Source organism: Botryllus schlosseri, chromosome 2 (genome assembly GCF_051294905.1).
Source record: "Botryllus schlosseri isolate E-star chromosome 2, Bs_hap1, whole genome shotgun sequence".
Classification (NCBI taxonomy): Eukaryota; Metazoa; Chordata; class Ascidiacea; order Stolidobranchia; family Styelidae; genus Botryllus; species Botryllus schlosseri.
In genome coordinates, this window is record NC_137237.1 from 37,159,786 (window position 1) to 37,178,946 (window position 19,161).

General features: G+C 39.8%; 2 protein-coding genes across 2 annotated transcripts in view; both read left to right on the top strand.

The window, feature by feature from the left end:
- Positions 1–19,161, top strand: part of LOC145434596 (uncharacterized) — a 269,611-nt gene that overhangs the window by 44,190 nt on the left and 206,260 nt on the right. The gene's annotated exons all lie outside the window — the stretch shown is intronic.
- On the top strand, positions 321–17,199 carry LOC145434598 (medium-wave-sensitive opsin 1-like). Its single transcript, XM_080311945.1, has 5 exons — positions 321–421; positions 8,215–8,435; positions 9,990–10,130; positions 10,185–10,274; positions 15,361–17,199. Exons 1-5 carry the CDS (start codon positions 403–405, stop codon positions 15,445–15,447), a joined length of 558 nt encoding a protein of 185 aa, XP_080168071.1. The 5' UTR covers positions 321–402; the 3' UTR covers positions 15,448–17,199.

Here is a 19,161-nt window from a genome sequence, read left to right on the forward strand (position 1 = left end):
GAAACCTAAATGAACATGTAATCTTAAAAACAAAGAATTGACATTGAAGACATGATCATTTCTAAAGCAGCAGCAAAAGCTCAGAATGCTTTATTCCGAAGTAGAATATTTGATGACCTGGAAATTGGTCTTCGAGTCATGGGTCATTGCACATTTCTCATACGTTGAGTCCGCGTGAGGTTAATTCAATTTATGCCACTGAATCGAGTCAAATCCAGTCACTTAGAAAACGTGACTCGAGTCAAGTCGGCACTGCGCCATCGAACCAGCACTGACAAGGATGAATGTTAATTTCATATTATTTCCATTTTCCCAGGCATTGCTAATTTGACATTGATATGTCTGCTGTCAATATCAAGATATCTCGTAATATGTAAACCTTTTGGACACTATGAACTGAAGATGAGCCATGCAAAATACGGTGAGATTTACTATATTTTACATATTACCAGTTGGGGTGCAATTATCAGCGCTGATATCGTCCACGTAGCCTTGTGACCGCTGGTTAAAACAGAAAATAATACAAAAATTTGGAGATTAACTATACATGCGCACTGAAGTTAGAAATTCAGACAATGTAGTTTGATGGTCCCATTCGCAACATTGGCCTTCAGAGGCCCCCTTAGAACAGGCACTCCACACCTAGGGGTCGCAACAAAAAAGGGCGTCGTTTACCTTTTCCTGGGTCGTAGCGGAGACGATAATTACATAACAATGACTACTACGAGAACGCTACTTAGACAGATGCTATCGACCGCTCATTTCTGAGAAGTTTTGTTTATTTTTCATTTTGGCGAATGCTGACCTGGCTAATAAGGTATTGGTCGATGTGGCACTGACGATAACGTAAGAATGTTGTCAAGCCACAACTGTGAAGATTTGGGCGAGAAAACACTGAAGAAATTAACTTTACAATGTCTCTATCAGTGTTCGGATGACTCGAGTCGCCTTTTTCGTGTGACTTGACTTGACTCGAGTCACTCTGCAAATATGACTGGACTTGACCCGGCGTTTCCGAAATGCGGATTGACTCGTGACTCGGATCAAAATTTACAAATCAATTGAAAGTAATCAAGTATTCGGTGTCGATAAAAATTGCCGTATAGTTTACAAATGTTCGGATTGCTCACGATACGCTGGTCTGACTTGTGATAACGACAAAACTCATTCATTCGAATATTTTCCGTTTTACTGACCCTCCATTATTTTATCACAAATACATTGACCGCTTACAGCGTACGTCGTTGCAGTAGTAAAATAATACAATAACAAGGTATTTATCTCTGTTTTATAGACAGGTCGTTGGTGGTTAGTGATCACTGATCACCTTAAGCAAACATCTTGTATGGTCTGAATCGTATTCGAATATAGTTTGAAACAGTGGTTCTTAACCTTTTTTCCTGCAGCGCCCCTTTTCGGAAATTGCCCACGTATGCTCCCCCCCTATTTCAATGACGGTAGTAAAACAAGGGTTCAGAGTGTCGGTCTCTCCGGCTTGGGACTTAACTATTGGAAATAGCTTGAATCGCGCCCGAGAACAACTCGACTAATTGACACTATAATAGTTTTATGTCCTATATTCGGAATCAAATCCAGGTTGTTATAACAAACCTCGAGTATACGGACTCATACCATCTGGATCTAGGCCGGATTAACCCAAACATCCCGCATTCACCTCTACGATTGGCAATATGGCAACATTGACTCGATTGGGTTTAGTTTTATTGCTTTCTGTGACTAGTAAATCAGCTGGGACAGTGGTAGAGATCTTTACCGACATTGAATTTAGCACTGCACCCAGTTATTAACATTTACATGAGTGTATATCGAACAAAGCTATACCCATATCATATAACGTTATTGTGAGGTTACTGGTCCCAACAGTATAATCCGTTATGATACCAGGAACAAATATTCTGAAGATTTAATTTTGTAGTTCTCAAATATAAATATTATTAGTCAATAATTTTCGCCCAAAAGCTTCCATGCAACTTTAATGTACAAAAGGGCTCACACTCTCAAATGTAGTAGGCCTACAATGCCTCTTTCTGGGGAAATGCCTCATTTTGTGGAAAATAATCCGAGCTAGCTTGAAGGAAGTGTTTTACCGGAGATTAAAAAGAACCCTCAATTCATTTTCCAATAATTTTATAAACCCCTGCATTCATGGAAACATGTTGAAAACATGGTCGATGTATATTTCGCGCGAAGCGCGACGAAAAGTTCGGGTTTGACAGATTTTGCCAAATGTTAATTTTCAATGAGAACTCGGGGGTATATAGAAATGTTGCTCTGCTATATAATCGTATGTCCGTATACTGCACCCTCTACTGCGCGACGCATTTTTCTTCAGCGTTCTCCGTACCGCCATCATGAGCCCTGCGCCCCTCATATCGCCCCGTGAGCGTTTCCGTCCCCTTCATAAACATAATCGCCCCTTGGAAGGCGCTGGCGACAAGGTTAAGAAACACTGGTTTAGAATTTTATATTACTATAGTCAATCATTGGTGCATGTTATGTTCTTGATCTTGTTCGAACAATAACTCAATGCGACGAGGTTGCAATACAGAATCAGTATATTATCAACAGAATAACTTTACGGCAGCGACACGATCCAGAGTGCAGTTAAATGAAAGACCAGTAGACAACAGAACACAGGGTATAAATACGAAGCACGACACACGAAGAAATAATGATTGGCGGTAATTACTAATCCTAGACAAATAAGAAACAAACGATACCAACGTAAAATGCATGAACATAACAGTGCAGGCCTAAATTGTATCCTATGAATATGTAGTTGGGTATTGTATCATATCAATTTGTTTCCGCTTTATGTTTGGTTTCGTATTCTATTCTCTATTTGGCGGATAATTAAAGACTGAGAGTGACGTAACTTAGCACTCGTACACTCGTGTGCTATACAGCGCCTATTTCATGCATATTCAACTCTATATTCTTCCCTAAATTTAAAGTAAATGGAGACTCACCTTGAATTTCAAACAGCTAGCAAAATGAAACGACCTTATCATGCCTCGTACTTTGAAAAGACAACGTGACCTGAATTGTTACTCGACCCTTGACTTGACTTGACTTGACTTGACTTGACTTGACCTGACTTAACTCGACTTGACTCGAGTAAACTCAAAAATCGAGGGACCTGACATGGCTCGGGTCACCTTCAAAAATCGATCGACTTGACCCAAGTCAAAATGTGCAATGATTCGAAATGGCTTGTAACTCAAAGGTAATGACTTGACCCAAACACAGGTCCCTATAAGGCTGGATAGAGTTATTTGGTGACAAATACATCATAGAAATCAATATAACGATAATTGCTACAAGTGAACCGGACGCCGATTCCCTCTTTTAGCTTTTTCTTTATATGACGCGAAAGTTGATTAAAAAACGGCAAACCAAACGGAAAGTAGTCGCGTAAGTCGTTTTTCCTAGCGCGGTCTCGGTAAAATGAACTTTTGTTAGATGTCGTCTTCTCCGGATACGTAAAAAAAGGGGGAGTGGCTAAAATTTGTAACGAGCTTGATAAGGGGGCGGTGTGTCGAAAAAGGTTAGGAACCACTGATATAGAAAAAAATCGTTTAAAAAAATCGTATATGCCTTGTTGTTGTCTTGTCGACTGCGACGATTGCTGTTCATTCCGAAACGATTCCTGCGCACATAACCCTCCGCTTACCACATGGGTCGTAAGTAGGGCTGGGCAAAATAATTCGAGTACTCGAATCTGAATCGAGTATTAATTTTAATGATTCGAGTCAAGTAGTAAAATACGATTTTTTCGAGTACTGAAATTATGCGCTACTCGCCACTGAATGGTAATTTATCAACGAAAATTATAGCTTTGATGCTATTTTCCACTGTGGAAGCCAAGAAACCTTGATTGGCCGTACCGCAGCATACAAAACAGGGTATAAAGTACAAGTACAAAGCTGTGAACGTTACTGGAAATACCACATTTCCGAAGTCATGATCATCCCACAACATTGTCACAAATCGCAATGAAATCGGTATGGTCGAAAAAATACCAAGTATGGTTAATGTGATGGATAACAGGCATTATATTCTTTGTGGGGCTAAAAAAGGTACGTATTTGAGATTTGACATACTACATTCTGTTATGACGTCATAATGAGTGATACTCGAAAACTCGACTCGACTCGAAGCATAACACGTGATTCAGAATCGAATCATTCAGGTACTCGAATTTGCCCAGCCCTAGTCGTAAGTAAGTCTGGGCGAAATTACTAGCAATAATTTAGTATTCATCTTCCCAAGCTGGATCTCGGAACATTTGCAAATCGGAATTTGGGCCGCGACCGTAAAAAGTTGGGTACCTATGCCGTGGAACTAGTCCAATGCACGGCTGTGGAATCGGTAAATTTTACTATCGACTTCAGCTCCGACTCCGACTCTAGACATAATCATAATACCGACTTGAACTCTAACTCCGGCTCCGACTCCTACTCCTACTATTTTCGTCATAGAACTACGACTCCAACTTAAACAGTACTACAAATTTACTTCGAAAATATAATCGACCGTAGTGGTTAAATGATTTTATATAACTATTAATCATATAGGCAAACATATTATTCACGATGGCAGTTGAAATTGTGGCATTGTGGCCAGAGGTGGTCAGTAACGAAGTACTACTTTTTCGAAGTACTCAAGTAGATCCAATTTGCGCTACTTATACTTATACTTCGTAATATTTTGTGATCTACTTACTTACTTTTCGCTATTTTCAGTTGTCAAGTAGAAGTGGTTTATTCCTCCAATCAGGAAGATAGCCTGAGAAACTTCAGAGCTGTTTTCACGGAGTATCAACACTTAATTTTCATAAAAGTTGAGTAAACCCAGAATTTTCGTCGCGCTTCGCGCTCAGTGGATACGGAGTGACCAGTATGATTTCACGAAAGTATCGATGAATATAATTTAGGTAGAGGGTTGGCGTGGTTCCGCTCACACTGCATTGTCGCCCATATGGAATATTTCATCACAGTATATACGGGTCATCACAACGTTTGAAACTGCTGTTTCGCAATCTAGCATTTACTTATCATATCGTAATCTAGCTGTCCATGGCGTGTCCTAATCTGGAAAAGTGGACTCTGACTTTTTTTTAGTTTCAGAGCTGTTTTAGCATACCACCTTTGAAACTTTCTGGACAAAAGACATGAAATACATTTTGCGCTGTTAGAAGTAGTATTTATATTGCACTTACAATTCCCGTATTATATACTTTGTGATCTAATTATTATCAGCTCTTTTGTCTAGATAACATACATGTTGATGTATAAAAGCAAGTGTAGTAATGCCTTTAATTTACGGAAATAAATCTACACAATATGGCATTTTTACGATCCACCATATTTTTTATTAACGTTTCCTAATCTTGCAAAGTGTTTACACCGTATCCTATACAACTTCTCCGTATTGCACTTCGACTAAACTACGGGCCTTATTATATGGGAGAGTGCGCCATACCATGATATAATTCCTAAAACGTGCTGTTCGAGTAAACAGAGGATTAGTATCGCATTTCCATACCAATACTATCATTTTCATCTTATGATGCGGACGAATGCTTATGCTGTCGAAAATTGATAGATACCTCCTGGTATCTATCAATATGAAATAAGCTCGGCCCCTTTCGCATAGCTCAATTTGCATCTTTGGATAATCCACGCGAACGAATTACGATCGTTTTCACAACTACTTACTTACTTGAGTAGATTTAAAGTTAGTCAATTATACTTCTACTTCAAGTAGTTTTAGGTTGATTATGGGAGGAGTACTTCTACTCGTACTTGAGTAGATTTTTAGTCGCTACTTCTACTTTTACTTGTGTAGCTTTCTTGACTACTTTGACCACCGCTGATTGTGGCACAGCTCGAAATATTCACTGTGCAATGAACTTGGAAGTATTCCTTTCAAAATATCCTTCTTTTTGTCATATTCCACAAGTTTCTTTAACATTGACAAGCCACGGATATTCTAATACGTATCAATCCTTCAAATATAATACATTTCGCATTCTGTATAATAAAATGTAGATACAAACAATAGAAGTTTAGCTTTTATGTATAAGTCAGTAACTAATACAAATATGTACAAATTTTCTCATTACACACTAGACCAGTGGTCGGGAACCTATGGCTCGCGAGCCATATATGGCTCTTTCGGGTTTCAGATATGGCTCTATGACTTATTTCTAATTTTGTACTTAGTTTTATCGATATTGCAGCAACGTGTAAGTACATTTTCATAACCGCCAGAATAATGATTCTCGTGGCAGCATAAACATGTATTCAAGGGGTCAAGACAGTGGCGTATACAGGGTTAAGGGCTCGGACCCATTTACAAATTCCTCAAATTTAAGTTGCTGTAGCGCCAGCGACTGATATCCATCGCGAATTCGATGAACCGGACATCGCGCGCTGAGTAATCTTGGATTGTACCATACGTTGGTTAATGAGAGAATAGCAGACATCGGGACGTCTCTATGACAATCCAGTCTTCAAATACACATTGTCTTCCTGATCTACGCCGAGAAATGAGCTGCCGTGGAAGTGACATTTTAAGTACAAATTCAAATTACAAACAACGCTACATTATCCATTTTTTTCATTGGTAAGTCGGCCTAGCTTAGCAGTAGCCTACTTCTGTTAAAATGCAGGCGTACAGTGCAACGTTTATGTTACCGAGGAATACTTTAAGAATTGATAAGTCGATCAATCCTTAGATTTTCGTAATCAGGGCTATAGTTATATTCAATTAATATCAGTTATTATAAATTCTGAGCTAGTTACGATGAACTGCATTATCACGGGATGACTAGTAGCCTACGAGTTTTTACAGAGAACATATGGCGCCCACGACGAATCCCATGTACTGAGTTCGAATAAGTACGACCATGACGTCACGAATTTTCAATTGTGACGCAACAAGGGATCCACATGTATGGCTCTTTGGGAGTTGAAATGAAAAAAAAAAACAGGGCCAACATTGCTCTTCAGTCGAAAAAGGTTCCCGACCACTGCACTAGACTGATGACAAGCATACACTCTCCCACTACTAATAAACGTAGGCCAGGAAGGAAATTTAGAGAGTAGTCAAATAGCATAAACCGGGATGCACTAAGTCAAGTATTCTGTGTTGGTCCCGAAGATGCATCTTGTAATTTTCTTCTTCTATGCATCTGAACAGCAATTTGCACACAATGTCCAATTTTATCAATATGTTTACCAATAACAGTGATTGTTGGCACATACAAATCCTATTATATTTATTATTACCATAGCAATTTCAAGAAACCTTTGAAAGCACCTGTTTTCATATTAAGGAAGAAGTCACGAAGCATTTTCACAAACTCCGGCTCCCGACCCCAGCCAGCATTTGTTTCACGACTCCGACTCCGGCCACAAGGAGGGCTAAGAAATTTTTGAGACTTCGACTCCATTAAGTGAAAATTTAGCGAAACTCCGACACCGACTCCGACCCTACAGCCTTGAATCCAAGGAGCCTAGTTTAAGAACGTCTGCTCTAACGTAACAGTGAAAATTGAGAACGCCGAGAAGGAAATCGATCAGTTGGCGTTACCAAATTGCTGATTTCGCCATCGTAAAGCCATTACTTTGCGAACGTCACAGTACACGTTGATTTGTTTGTTTGCTGTATTAGTGGTGTTTGTCGACTACAATGGTCAATGGAAATTCAAACCAGGGCGATATTCCTTATTTTTGATTCCATGCCTGCCGACATACAGCACGGCCCGCTTCGTGGATTTTTTAAACACCGCTTACGCGGATCACGTGGATAGGAAGAGCCTAGATAAACCTTTAACACTGAGGTAGGAATTTCGGAGTCGACCTCGGTCGAACTCGAACCAAAGTACTCCAGCTACATTATTAGTGATACAAATGGTAGGATGCGAGATTTACGTTCTGTATTATATGCGAACCTCCTTAAATTAAATCCGTGATACTTGACCATTTCCCTCCAGGCTATGATTCTGTTCGTTGCGAGGGCCTTGGTTAAGGTTAGAGATTTTGTATTATATATAGTCACTTGGTTATATGTCACATAGTAAACTGTGAGTTTATTTTGTCGCATACTCGAATGTCATACGACCTTTTAAAACAACTTCAATTCGCTTTACATGTATAATCTCCGACTGATGGATGTGACGAACAGCTGTGATCGCCTCCTGGATTTGGTCATTGATTTGGAATGTCACTCAAGAAATCAACGACGGATATGACCTGGAAGGATTCGGGACGCATTGCGCGCCGGTATGGAATACAGAGCGGCCTACGTCGAGAACATACTTGATTCTGCTCGTTAGCTTTTGTTATTTCGGCAATATCATCATATTGCTGATATGCTACATAAAGATATGGATGGCGATGAAAAAGGTAATTCCCTATCTACAAACAATGCCAATTCCTTAAGGGAGCTGCATCTACGACACACTCTTAGGGGAAAAGTGTGTATTCACATTCACTGCCAAGAGGTGATACACGACAACAGAACCTGACTCAGAATAATATCGCGGTTATAAACCCCACGTGTCTACGTGCATACCTTTCTACGTCCCCAAGTGCACGCATTATTTGGATCAAAATATTGTTTTTGATCTATACCGTGGTGTAAGTCTGAGGTAAATTCTGATTTCGTGTATCACGGGTCTATATTCACACCCGTATGTCACCGCTTGTACACGGGTGTTAATACACACTAAGTTCGCTAAGGTGTGGGGTTGTTTGAATTTTTTAAATATTTCAGCGAATAAATTGTGTAATAGCCAGGTTGATTAAAAATAACGTTAGACGTAAAATATAGATCAATTCCAATCATGTATCAAAATCCGAGTGAGACCTAATTGAACGTTCAGCTATTCTGGAAAATAATTGTATTCGCGCTGGCATATTTCGTCTCTTCGACATGACCAAATATGATATTCCGAGTATGCCTATTGCAGATTAATGCTTTCCACGCGCTTCTATTTTGACAATGGCGTGTGATAGAGGTTTAGTAACGACACTCCATTTAATGAAATATTGATTAGTTGGAAATCAGTCAAATTCATCGAAATAGTCACGTTAAAATGATGATGATATAATTCGCAAATAAAATACCTCCCAAAGTGACTGCAATCAACGAGCTGGACAACAAAATTAATTGGTAACACGGTAAAATGCAGGTACCTTTTTCTAGAGTTGCCATACGTTTTCCTTTAGGAGGATTTATCATCCTTTTCCATGTTTTTGAAAATGTCCTCCGAGGACGCCCAAATGTCCTCCTTTTTACGATTTTGTCCTCTTTTTGAAGAATTTTGGTCAAATCTACTGTGAAATTGGAGTGAGATACCGTAAATCAGCACCGAAGCAACCGGGCAATTTGGGAGCCGAGCCGGTAAAATGACAAAACCACCTATAAACGTGAAGTAAAAAACTGTATTTTGGGCGATGGGCGCAAAAGTTGACCTTTTTTTTAGTCAACTGACCACGAAGTGATAAAAATTTACTTTTTCGTCTAAATTTTTCTCCGGAATTCTGGGTTTGAAAATTTTGAAAAAGTGTCCTCTTTTTCCGATTCCAAATTATGGTAACCCTAATATATTCCTAAAGTGATCGTTAGGATAATGTAGATTTCGCGAAATCTATACACGGATCTTGTGGCTGTATTCTTCAGAATGAATTGTGATAATATGATATTATCCTATTTGCTTTTCCAAAGGAGTTAGGACTCACGGACATAGTTTCAAACTTTTAGTGGAACGACATTATCTTTCACTCATTGTTATCTACTGAACTTGTATCGTCTTACGATGGGACGCTCGTGATGTAGCACCGCTGACTAGGATGACTGAGGTGATATTAAATGACCCCCTGATAACTAAAGTGCTTTTATCTACTTGATGAGTTAGTAAATCAGTTATTATATGTTTGTGTCTACATTACAAACAGACAAGACTGCACTCCACAACAGCGCAGCAAGCTGAGAGAGCAGTTACCACGACTATTATCTATATCGTCGTTGGATTTGTATTCTGTTGGACTCCGTACGCAGGTTTATCCATATACAATCTCGCTCGACCAGGATTTCCGGTAAAATTGACGATGGTGACGGGGCCCATAAAATTACGAATATGTTTCTTTAAGGTGAACCCATACATGAAAACCGTATGTGTCTACGTGGCAAAAACTTCCACCATACTCAATCCGATAATCTATGCAATCAAGAACCGACAGGTATAATATATGTTTATTCCAAGCTTTTTAAAATAGGAATAACTTGCCCTGCAGGCACACATAGTTCGAACCTTCGATTGACGAGTAACCTTGAGTATTGCACTTTTTGACTCGAGTGGAATCAAGACAATCGGTCTTTCAGGGTGAGTCGAGTCAAGTCAAGTCACTCGATTGTTGGAGGTAACTCGAGTAAACTAAAGTCCATTCCGGCACAACCTAAGTCAAATTGCATTTTCAAGTACGAGACACGATTAGGTCAATGTGCTTTGTGCTTTGCTAGCTGTTTGTAATACAGATTGAGTCGCCATTTATTTTGAATCGAGGAACGAATATCAAATATAATATCCCTACAAAAAGGCGTTGTATCGTCCATGCATACGTAGAACTGCTAAACTCGGTAAGTAGCATTATAGACAAAATACAGAATAGAATACAAAGACGCAGAAACTTGAAACGAAAAGATATGATGCTATAAACTACCCACATACACACCCGTGGGATACAATTCAAGCCTGGCCCTATTTTTGACCAGTAATTTGAACCTATAAACTGTCTTCGAATTCGAATTCAATAATAAAACAGGTTTGGTAAAGGTAGGGTTACCATAAGTCCTCATTTAGGAGGATTTGTCTTCCTTTTTCAGGTTTTTGAAAATGTCATCCGAGGACGCCTAAATGTCCTCCATTTTGAGATTTTGTTGTTAAATGTAGGGCAAATTCGACTGAAATGCAGTAGATCCGCACTGAAGTGACGATCCCGCGGCTATTTTGGGAGCTGAGTCGGAAATTTGACCTTTTTTCTAATCAACCACCTGATAACGTGAGGAGAGATTTACCATTTCAAGATTTTCCTCCGGTATTCTAAGTTTGTATGTTTTGAAATAGTGTCCTCTTTTCCCGATTCCAAAATATGGTAACCCTAGGTAAAGGTGAGCACTAGGCATGGGGAGCAGTCTATAGAACAGATATAGACAATTTGCTGTTAGGTTACTACACTACTATAGTTTATTGACGTAAGCTGTAAGCTCTGATCACTTCGCTTGTGCTCATATCATTTGCGATATAACAATGGAGACTGAGTAAAACACATAATCATTCAATGATCGCATGGTCGCTCCGACATGTCATACCAGCGTATCGCGAACGATACGACATATGCACGATACAGCTATTTTTATCGACACCTACTACATGATAACTTAGAATTGGCGACTCATAAATTTTGCTCCGAGTTTTATCCCAGCACCGGACGTCACCTGATTATTATCTAAGACATCGTTTTAGCCGATAAAACGCAAGCAAAAGAAACTTTAAATCACAGGTTTTTAGAATTGAAATTCTCACAGATCTTTCACGAGAGATCCATGGATAACTTGTATCGAGAGGTGGACAGTAACTAAACGGTATTTTACTCCTCTTGCTTGGTACTTCGGCACAACTTTTCGTTTTATGCGCCCCTAACTGTTTCTATAAAGTTACTCAAAGTTGTGATTCAATGTGAATCGTGCAGAAATGTCCTAGTATAACTTCTTATCTCATTAGGAAACAAATTGGCATCGGATGAATTAACAAAAGCATACTTTTGTCAGGAAACAAGCGACATGATGGTCATTCTGTTATGAAACTTCCTCTGGTAACGAGCCACAGTTCTAGACTCTTCGCGGTGAACGATCCCCATTCTTCTTCGAAATGACAGCGCCAGTCAGCGGCTAGTTATCTTTTCATTGCTTTGCTAATTTCACACATTTCTAATCAACACAAGAGGCCAACTGAACAGGGCTAAAAAGTCAATGGTCGGTACACGTTAGATCAGGCCTGGGCAATGTGCGGCCCGCGGGCCAAATGCGGCTCGCGGAGCGATTCGGTGCGGCCCGCCAAAGTGTGCTTGAAATTCAAAATATTAAATATTAATGTTGCTGCGTGGACTAAAACCATAGGAAATATAAAGTGAGCCAGATATTCGTTTATGATCAAGCCTGTTCATTAACATACCGTGATTTCGCATCCTATACGTACCTCACATGCCTAATCCAGATTCAAAGTAAAGTCAATGTAGCAAATTATGCCGTAAGAATTAAAGTCACAAGAAGTCACCAAACCTTCTTTGTTGCCATTATTACATTACGCATTACAAGGTTTGTGTTTCAATTTGTTACGTGATGTGTTTCCAAATCCATAATTCGCAGAACAAGTGAATCAGGGCTCATGCTCATCATTTCTATGAATATATCACCGCCCATAAAGGATGTGAAAAAAAGAAAGCCTAAAGTTGAAGTTCAAACATCGTTAATAACTGCAACCTTGGCTAAACAACGAGCCATTTCGGCAAGCTGCACAGTGAACACGTCTCTGAAACCATCTACCAAGACAATAAGCAATACATTATCCTCGGGACCTTAACTCCCGCACCCCAAGTCCCCAAATCGGGTGGCGATTTCGTGAATGAACATAAATTATAGGGTATTTTTTTTAATTTACGCAACTTCATTCAAATTTTACTCGCGCTTCGCGCGATTCAGAGATTAATGGTTTTTAGAATTGGGCATTTCGGCGCACGACACACCAAGATAAATGAAGTTTGAGCCAACACGGGATTCCGGGACATTTACACTGCAATTGCAACTGCTGATTAAATTAACCAAGTAAAGGGAACAAAGCTCGACAGCGAGCAAACCTTGGCCGAGAAGGACTGTCCTAATGTTGACCAAAAACCACGAAGTCCAATTGTCCATAGGCAATATTGCCAGTGAAGGAATACTTATCGGGAATCGGGCAGTGTTGGGATAACTCGAGTCATGACTTGACTCGAGTCACTTTTTCGTATGACTTGACTTGACTCGAGTCACTTGCAAAAATGAATTGACTTGACATGACTCGGTGCTTCAAAAATGCGGATTGACTCGTGACTCGGAGCAAAATTTACGATTCAATTTCAAGTCATCATGTAAACGATATCAATCAAATCAGTGTATTTTGTGCATATGTTCGTATTGTTCGCGATACGCTTGTGTCACTTGTGAGATTAACCAGGCATTCACTGAATGCACGTTTGAATGATCCTCCATTATTGCATCACAAATATATTGCCCACCAACGAATTGATCACAGGTTACGTTGTCGTAGTAGTAGTAGTAGAAGAAGAAGAAGAATGCAATAGCAATTAACGTATCCATGTTTCTTGGACGGCTCAGTGCTAACATTGCACAATGATCACCTTTATCAACCCTCTTGTATGATTCAAATCCATATCAATTTGTTACAACTTCTCGAGGCTTCGTATTCGATCCTATTGGTTGATATAATAACAGACTTCTGCATAGTTATACAGTTAGTCGCGTATTTTATTTGCGGTTCTACGTGTGCGTGATAACCGCCTTCTTGCATGCACATTAAACTTTATATAAGTAATTTGAGGCAAGATAAATGGCAAATTATTCTGTCTCTAACACAGCTAGCAAAATGTAATGACTTTGAATCGTCGCTGATACTTCGAAAATTCAATTTGACGTGAATTAAGACTTGACTCGTGACTCGACTTGACTCGTGACTCGACTTGACTCGTGACTCGACTTGACTCGTGACTCGACTTGACTTGACTTGACTTGACTCGAGTCACATCCAAAAAACGAGTGACTTGACTCGACTCAAGTCACCTTCGAAAATCGATTGACTTGACTTGACTCGAATCAAAATGTGCAATGACTCGAGATGACTCGTGACTCGAAGGTAGTGACTTGATCCCAACACTGGAATCGGGAGCGTCTTTTTAGTTTGGTACGCTTTGGCGATTTCAATATATTTTCACATAGCAGGCGGGAGGTCACGAAATAGCAACATGTAACGAAGTAATTATACCAACTGACCCTCCCGTATATTTCCAGGACAGTACCTCACTCAGCTCTAACGGCAAAACGGAGTAGGCCATTACGTTGGCTGAGAGAGGTTAAAAAATATAGCAATATATATGCAATTACCAATATTATTGACCGATTGAATCATAAATCATGAAAAAACTCTGCGCTTAGCGCGATTAGGGCATAAACGTTGCCCATTAGTGTATACAGGACATTTCGTGCATCGAGCATCTCGATGGGGACTGATCTGGGGGCGAAGCCCCCAGGAGCTTGGTTTAGAACAGTGGTTCCCAACGTGGGCGATATCGCCCCCCAGGGGGCGATTTGGCGGTCTAGGGGGGCGAAAATGACGAAGGGGCGACGGGGGGGGGGCGAAAATGGACAAAGGGGGCGATGGGGGCGAAAATAGCGAAGGGGGCGATAGGGGAGCGATGACGCGTCAAATCGGCTGACCTTTTTTTTTCAGTCAACCCACGGAAATTTAGTTACAAAAGTGTGTCAAATTAGCCATCGAGCCGAAAATTTGACCTTTTTTTTAGTCAACCCGCCGGTGATTTCAGTTTTTATGCCCAATTTTCGGTACACAAAATTTGGGGGGCGATGATCGGTGTTCACCTTGAAAAGGGGACGATGGGTCGAAAAAGGTTTTAGAACTTTATGGGGGGCCCAAGATCAACGTTTGGGGGGGATGACGACGGTTTGTTTCGGCTATTCCAAATACATTTTAATGTATTAATAGAAAAACGCGGATAGGGTCTCAAAGAGACTTTAAAATTATCATGTTTAATATTGTTTCAAAATATGACGGCTAATAAATATTTTTTGGGTATTTAACCGTCACTTTGTCATTCCCCAATATCAACACATCCACTGAGCACCAATTCGTGTAATTCACTGCTCCCAATTTAGAAATAAAATCAATACGCCAGATATTCTGAGATTTCTGACTTGGCCCGCTAACATATTTCTGCTTCTCATTCGACCCGCGGAGAAAAATAATTGCCCACCCCTGCGTTAGATGTTTGATAGTCGGCGTTACAATTAACAGTCCGTTAAAGCCGGGAGCATGTCAGAGTCAGAGTCGGAAACTGAAACCTTACCGATAATATAAGTCGTTAGAACGGTCGGGTTTTAATTTGTTCGACTTTTATGCCCTGCTTCTATATTTAGCATTCTACTCACCTTCGACGGTGTATTGATACAATAAAAAGGATTGATTTGTTATCCTCACAGATACGCAGAGAAATGATTGGGAGCATTAGATCGAATAACGCAAAGCCAGAAGAGAACGAAATGGTTCGGATCGATCGCGGCCAGTAGTTCCTACAAACGCCCATTGGTGGAGTAACAATTCACACTGCAATATCCGATAGACTTTGATGAATTTCAATTGTAGTCGTCTGTTTGGGCGATGCCGTAAGATATATCACAATTACCAACAAACTATTGATTTATTGCGTGTGTTGGTATTAGTGATACCATGCCAGACTTAAATGTCGAACATCGTGAATTGTTTCCCGGTGTTCCTCACAGTCGTAATGGGCCATACGGGGTTGTGACATCCACTATTTTAAATTTATGTTCCACTTCCCTTCGCGTGTTCAGATGTGTTAAAGACATATACTGGCGGAATGGTGCGAACTGGTTAGTTAGCAACCAGGTGATCACCCACTATTGAGTTGACGAGAGAACAATCAGTATTGCTTAAATTATGTTCCGAAGTAGCTTACACCAGTAGATAATTACCGACCTTGGCACACCAGTCGCTTATGGGAGATAAGTGCTACTACGACCTTTTACGATACTTATAATAGAATTTCAGCAAACGTTCGATTCTTGATCCAGGAGATCGCTTTTCGGGTATTGTACGTATTTTTCGGAGGACCTTGAATGCACCCTTGGACTAAATTACAACTGTACTCGAAAATCACAGCATAATTTTTGAAATTTCGATTCTTCATTTTCAATCATCTTTACCTGTGAAACCTTTGCCAATTCTTTTTCTGCCGTAATTATGCAATCTAACTTCTTCATGTATTGCATAAGAATTAGGGATGGTGTGAACCTCTGAAAGGTTCAGGTTCGTGTGAACGCGAACCTTTTTGAAAGGTTCTGTGTGAACGCGAACGTGAACCTCATGACGTCACGTGTCGTCATATTGCTAATTCCAACCCTATATTAATGTTCAATTGTACACGATACCTAGCGACGACTCGGGCCACATAATGCCACAATGTTGAAGTACATATTGGCGTTTTAAATGTCGCCAAATGTATAAACTGAGGCAATCAAATGATATGATAATTCCATAAAATCAATATCTTCCGTCGCTTTGCCGACAATTGCGACGAGGACTTGCCAGGGAATATAAGCTTACGCCTTAACGGTCTAGGCCAGACCGTGCAATGTAGTCGGCGTCTGAGTATTATTACATTGATATTGAACAGAGTGTAAAACAGGTTTCTATACTTGCCCCCGATATTACCCCATTAACAAGTTATACGGCTGTAGCCAACACCTCAATCGCACGGATTTGGTTTTAATGATACGTTAACATATGAAGTCAAGATCGCGCCTGCTTGATTTTGTACATCACAAAACGATATCAATCTCATTGATTGGTTGAATAAGCATCATTCGCTGACTACATGTAGTGTATTTCGCTCGTGATGTTGTGGGATTGCGGGTCAAGCTCACAGCAGAGAGTCATATCTAGCTTTCCGTTTGTAATCACCAACGGAAAGCTAGATATTTCGAGCAAACTTTCGTAACAAAGCAAGTAAAATTTTTGAGATTGCCAAGGTGCATGCTCGTTTATTGTTGATTTTTTATGCTGCCAGCGCCGTGCATAGAGTGACCCGCAGTTGAAATGCAATAAATTTGAACCAAAGATGTTATAATGAAGTGAAAATTGTAATATATGAAAAAGGTTCACAGTGCAGAACCTACCAAGGTTCTGTTGTGAACGCGAACCTCTAAATTTCCGAGGTTCACACACAGAACGCGAACGTGAACCTCACGTTCACACCATCCCTAATAAGAATAACAATTTGACTTGATTACTGAAATTTTTAAAGTTTACTTCAATCTCGCCATTTTCATTAGGGGCAGGTTGCTCCCCGGATTATGAATGTATTTAATAGTTTTACTGTGAATAATGAATATAATATAAGTATTGGTTAATTTGACCTGCGGGCTACTCTACTATAGGATTAAGTGTTTGATGATATAATGAAATACTTTACTTTTCACCTGAACATTTTTCAATGAATCTCTATAATAATATGAAATCCTTAGCAAACTTTATTCTTCGATTGTCCCTTTCGAATTCATATTAACACCTTTCAAAAGATGTATGGATCGTTCGTTTTGGTATTAGTATTTATACCGTGATGATGTGATCGGAAAAATAGGGACCGAGGACTACTCAGCACAGCTTTTTATGGGGAAATATGCAATAACTAGTTCTAAGTATATTACAAACATTGCGGTTATGTTGTTCCCAAGTTTCACCCCTATATGAGATAGAAAATTTCTTGACGGACTGGATGATTTGTATATGAAGCAACTATAGATGCTGATGTTGTGATAATATAGTGTTCTAACGGTGAATTGAGCTGGGGTATTAGAAGAGATTGTCTACATAGCCAGATAATGTTATTTCTTCATATTGCTTCATCAGTGGTTCTCAACCTTTGTGACCTCATCGACAGGTAAAACTTCAAAACAAATTTTGCGAAACAGTGAGCTTTGAAAAATCGATTTAATTAAGACAAATATATACAGCCCAAAAATAATATATTGGAAACTTCATTTACCGCTGTCTTTTTATATTACATATTTATACGTGGTTATACTGAAGTTTTTGCAAGGCGAAGCTCACGTAGTTAGGGCCTTGGAATGCGGCAATGAATGCGCACCTGACACTTGTACCTCCCAACTACACGGTTAACGATTTTCTTCGTGATCAAAAGTATACACTAGGAGTGTCCCACCCAACTTGGGTCCCGGGCCGGATTCTAAAGTTTTGGTCGCTAGCGGGTCGGACCAGTCAATGAATACAGATTACTCCAAATCTTTACCTTTGTTTTTCAAGCGAATGCCATCCACGCCAAGCAGACTAGTATTAGACATTATATCATGGAAAATGTGAGCTCTGTTCGAGCAATACCGTTATTCGCGAACATTCGAATTGGCGCAAACACGATGCCTCACCGCTGGAATAGAGTTATAAAAATTTCCGAACTGAATGTGCAATTTTTGCCTTCTCAGAATGTAGTGTCAAACTGTCAATGTCACCAACTTGTTTCTGATGGTTGCTCGAGTGAGAACTCAACACTACCGACAGATGGTTGTGGCCATTGAACATGTTCGACATTTACGTTCTTGTGGGATTATAATTATTTACGCCAAAACATTTATTGGTAAATTTTCAACTTCTTTTTTAAATGTACCGAATATACCGGATAATTCGATACTTTTTCAATTTACTCAGAATGGCCTCGCCGGATGAGAGTATGTGGGCCGGATGATTGACACCCCTGGTATTCACAATTCATATCCGTGACAACCCGTTATTTATATCAGTCATTAGGAATATGTACTTATATCCGATACCCATCCTCTTTAATAGAACCTATTCACTACATCGCATTGTGTCCAGTGTAGCTCATTGTACAATGTACATTACTTGTCCTGAGTGAATTAAAATACGGAAGCCCCAATTATTCCGATTAAAGCCCGCGTAAATCCCTGTTTTAGAGGGGTCTGTGGTCGCAGCACTGCGGCGAGATCGCTTCCTGGCCGTTTGCGCCGCCCCTCGCCTTGCTCACTGAACCATGGCCATAATAAAACTAACCAAGGGTATCGCTGTATGGTACGGTAACGGGTTGTCGTTAATTAATGGTATTATTGGTATTCCATTAATTTGATTTTGATTGTTCTGTATCTTTTGAAATAATTTCTAATAAATGCGACTTTGCTGTTTGGTATAGCCTCTGTTATACTGTCAAGTGTCGCTTAATTGCACTGTTG

What these genes read in the sequence shown, in the direction of transcription:
- LOC145434598 (XM_080311945.1), top strand. An exon ending in TATGGATGGCGATGAAAAAG is followed by an intron (nt 8,436 to 9,989) that starts GTAATTCCCTAT and finishes CATTACAAACAG; the next exon opens with ACAAGACTGCACTCCACAAC. An exon ending in TCGCTCGACCAGGATTTCCG is followed by an intron (nt 10,131 to 10,184) that starts GTAAAATTGACG and finishes TGTTTCTTTAAG; the next exon opens with GTGAACCCATACATGAAAAC.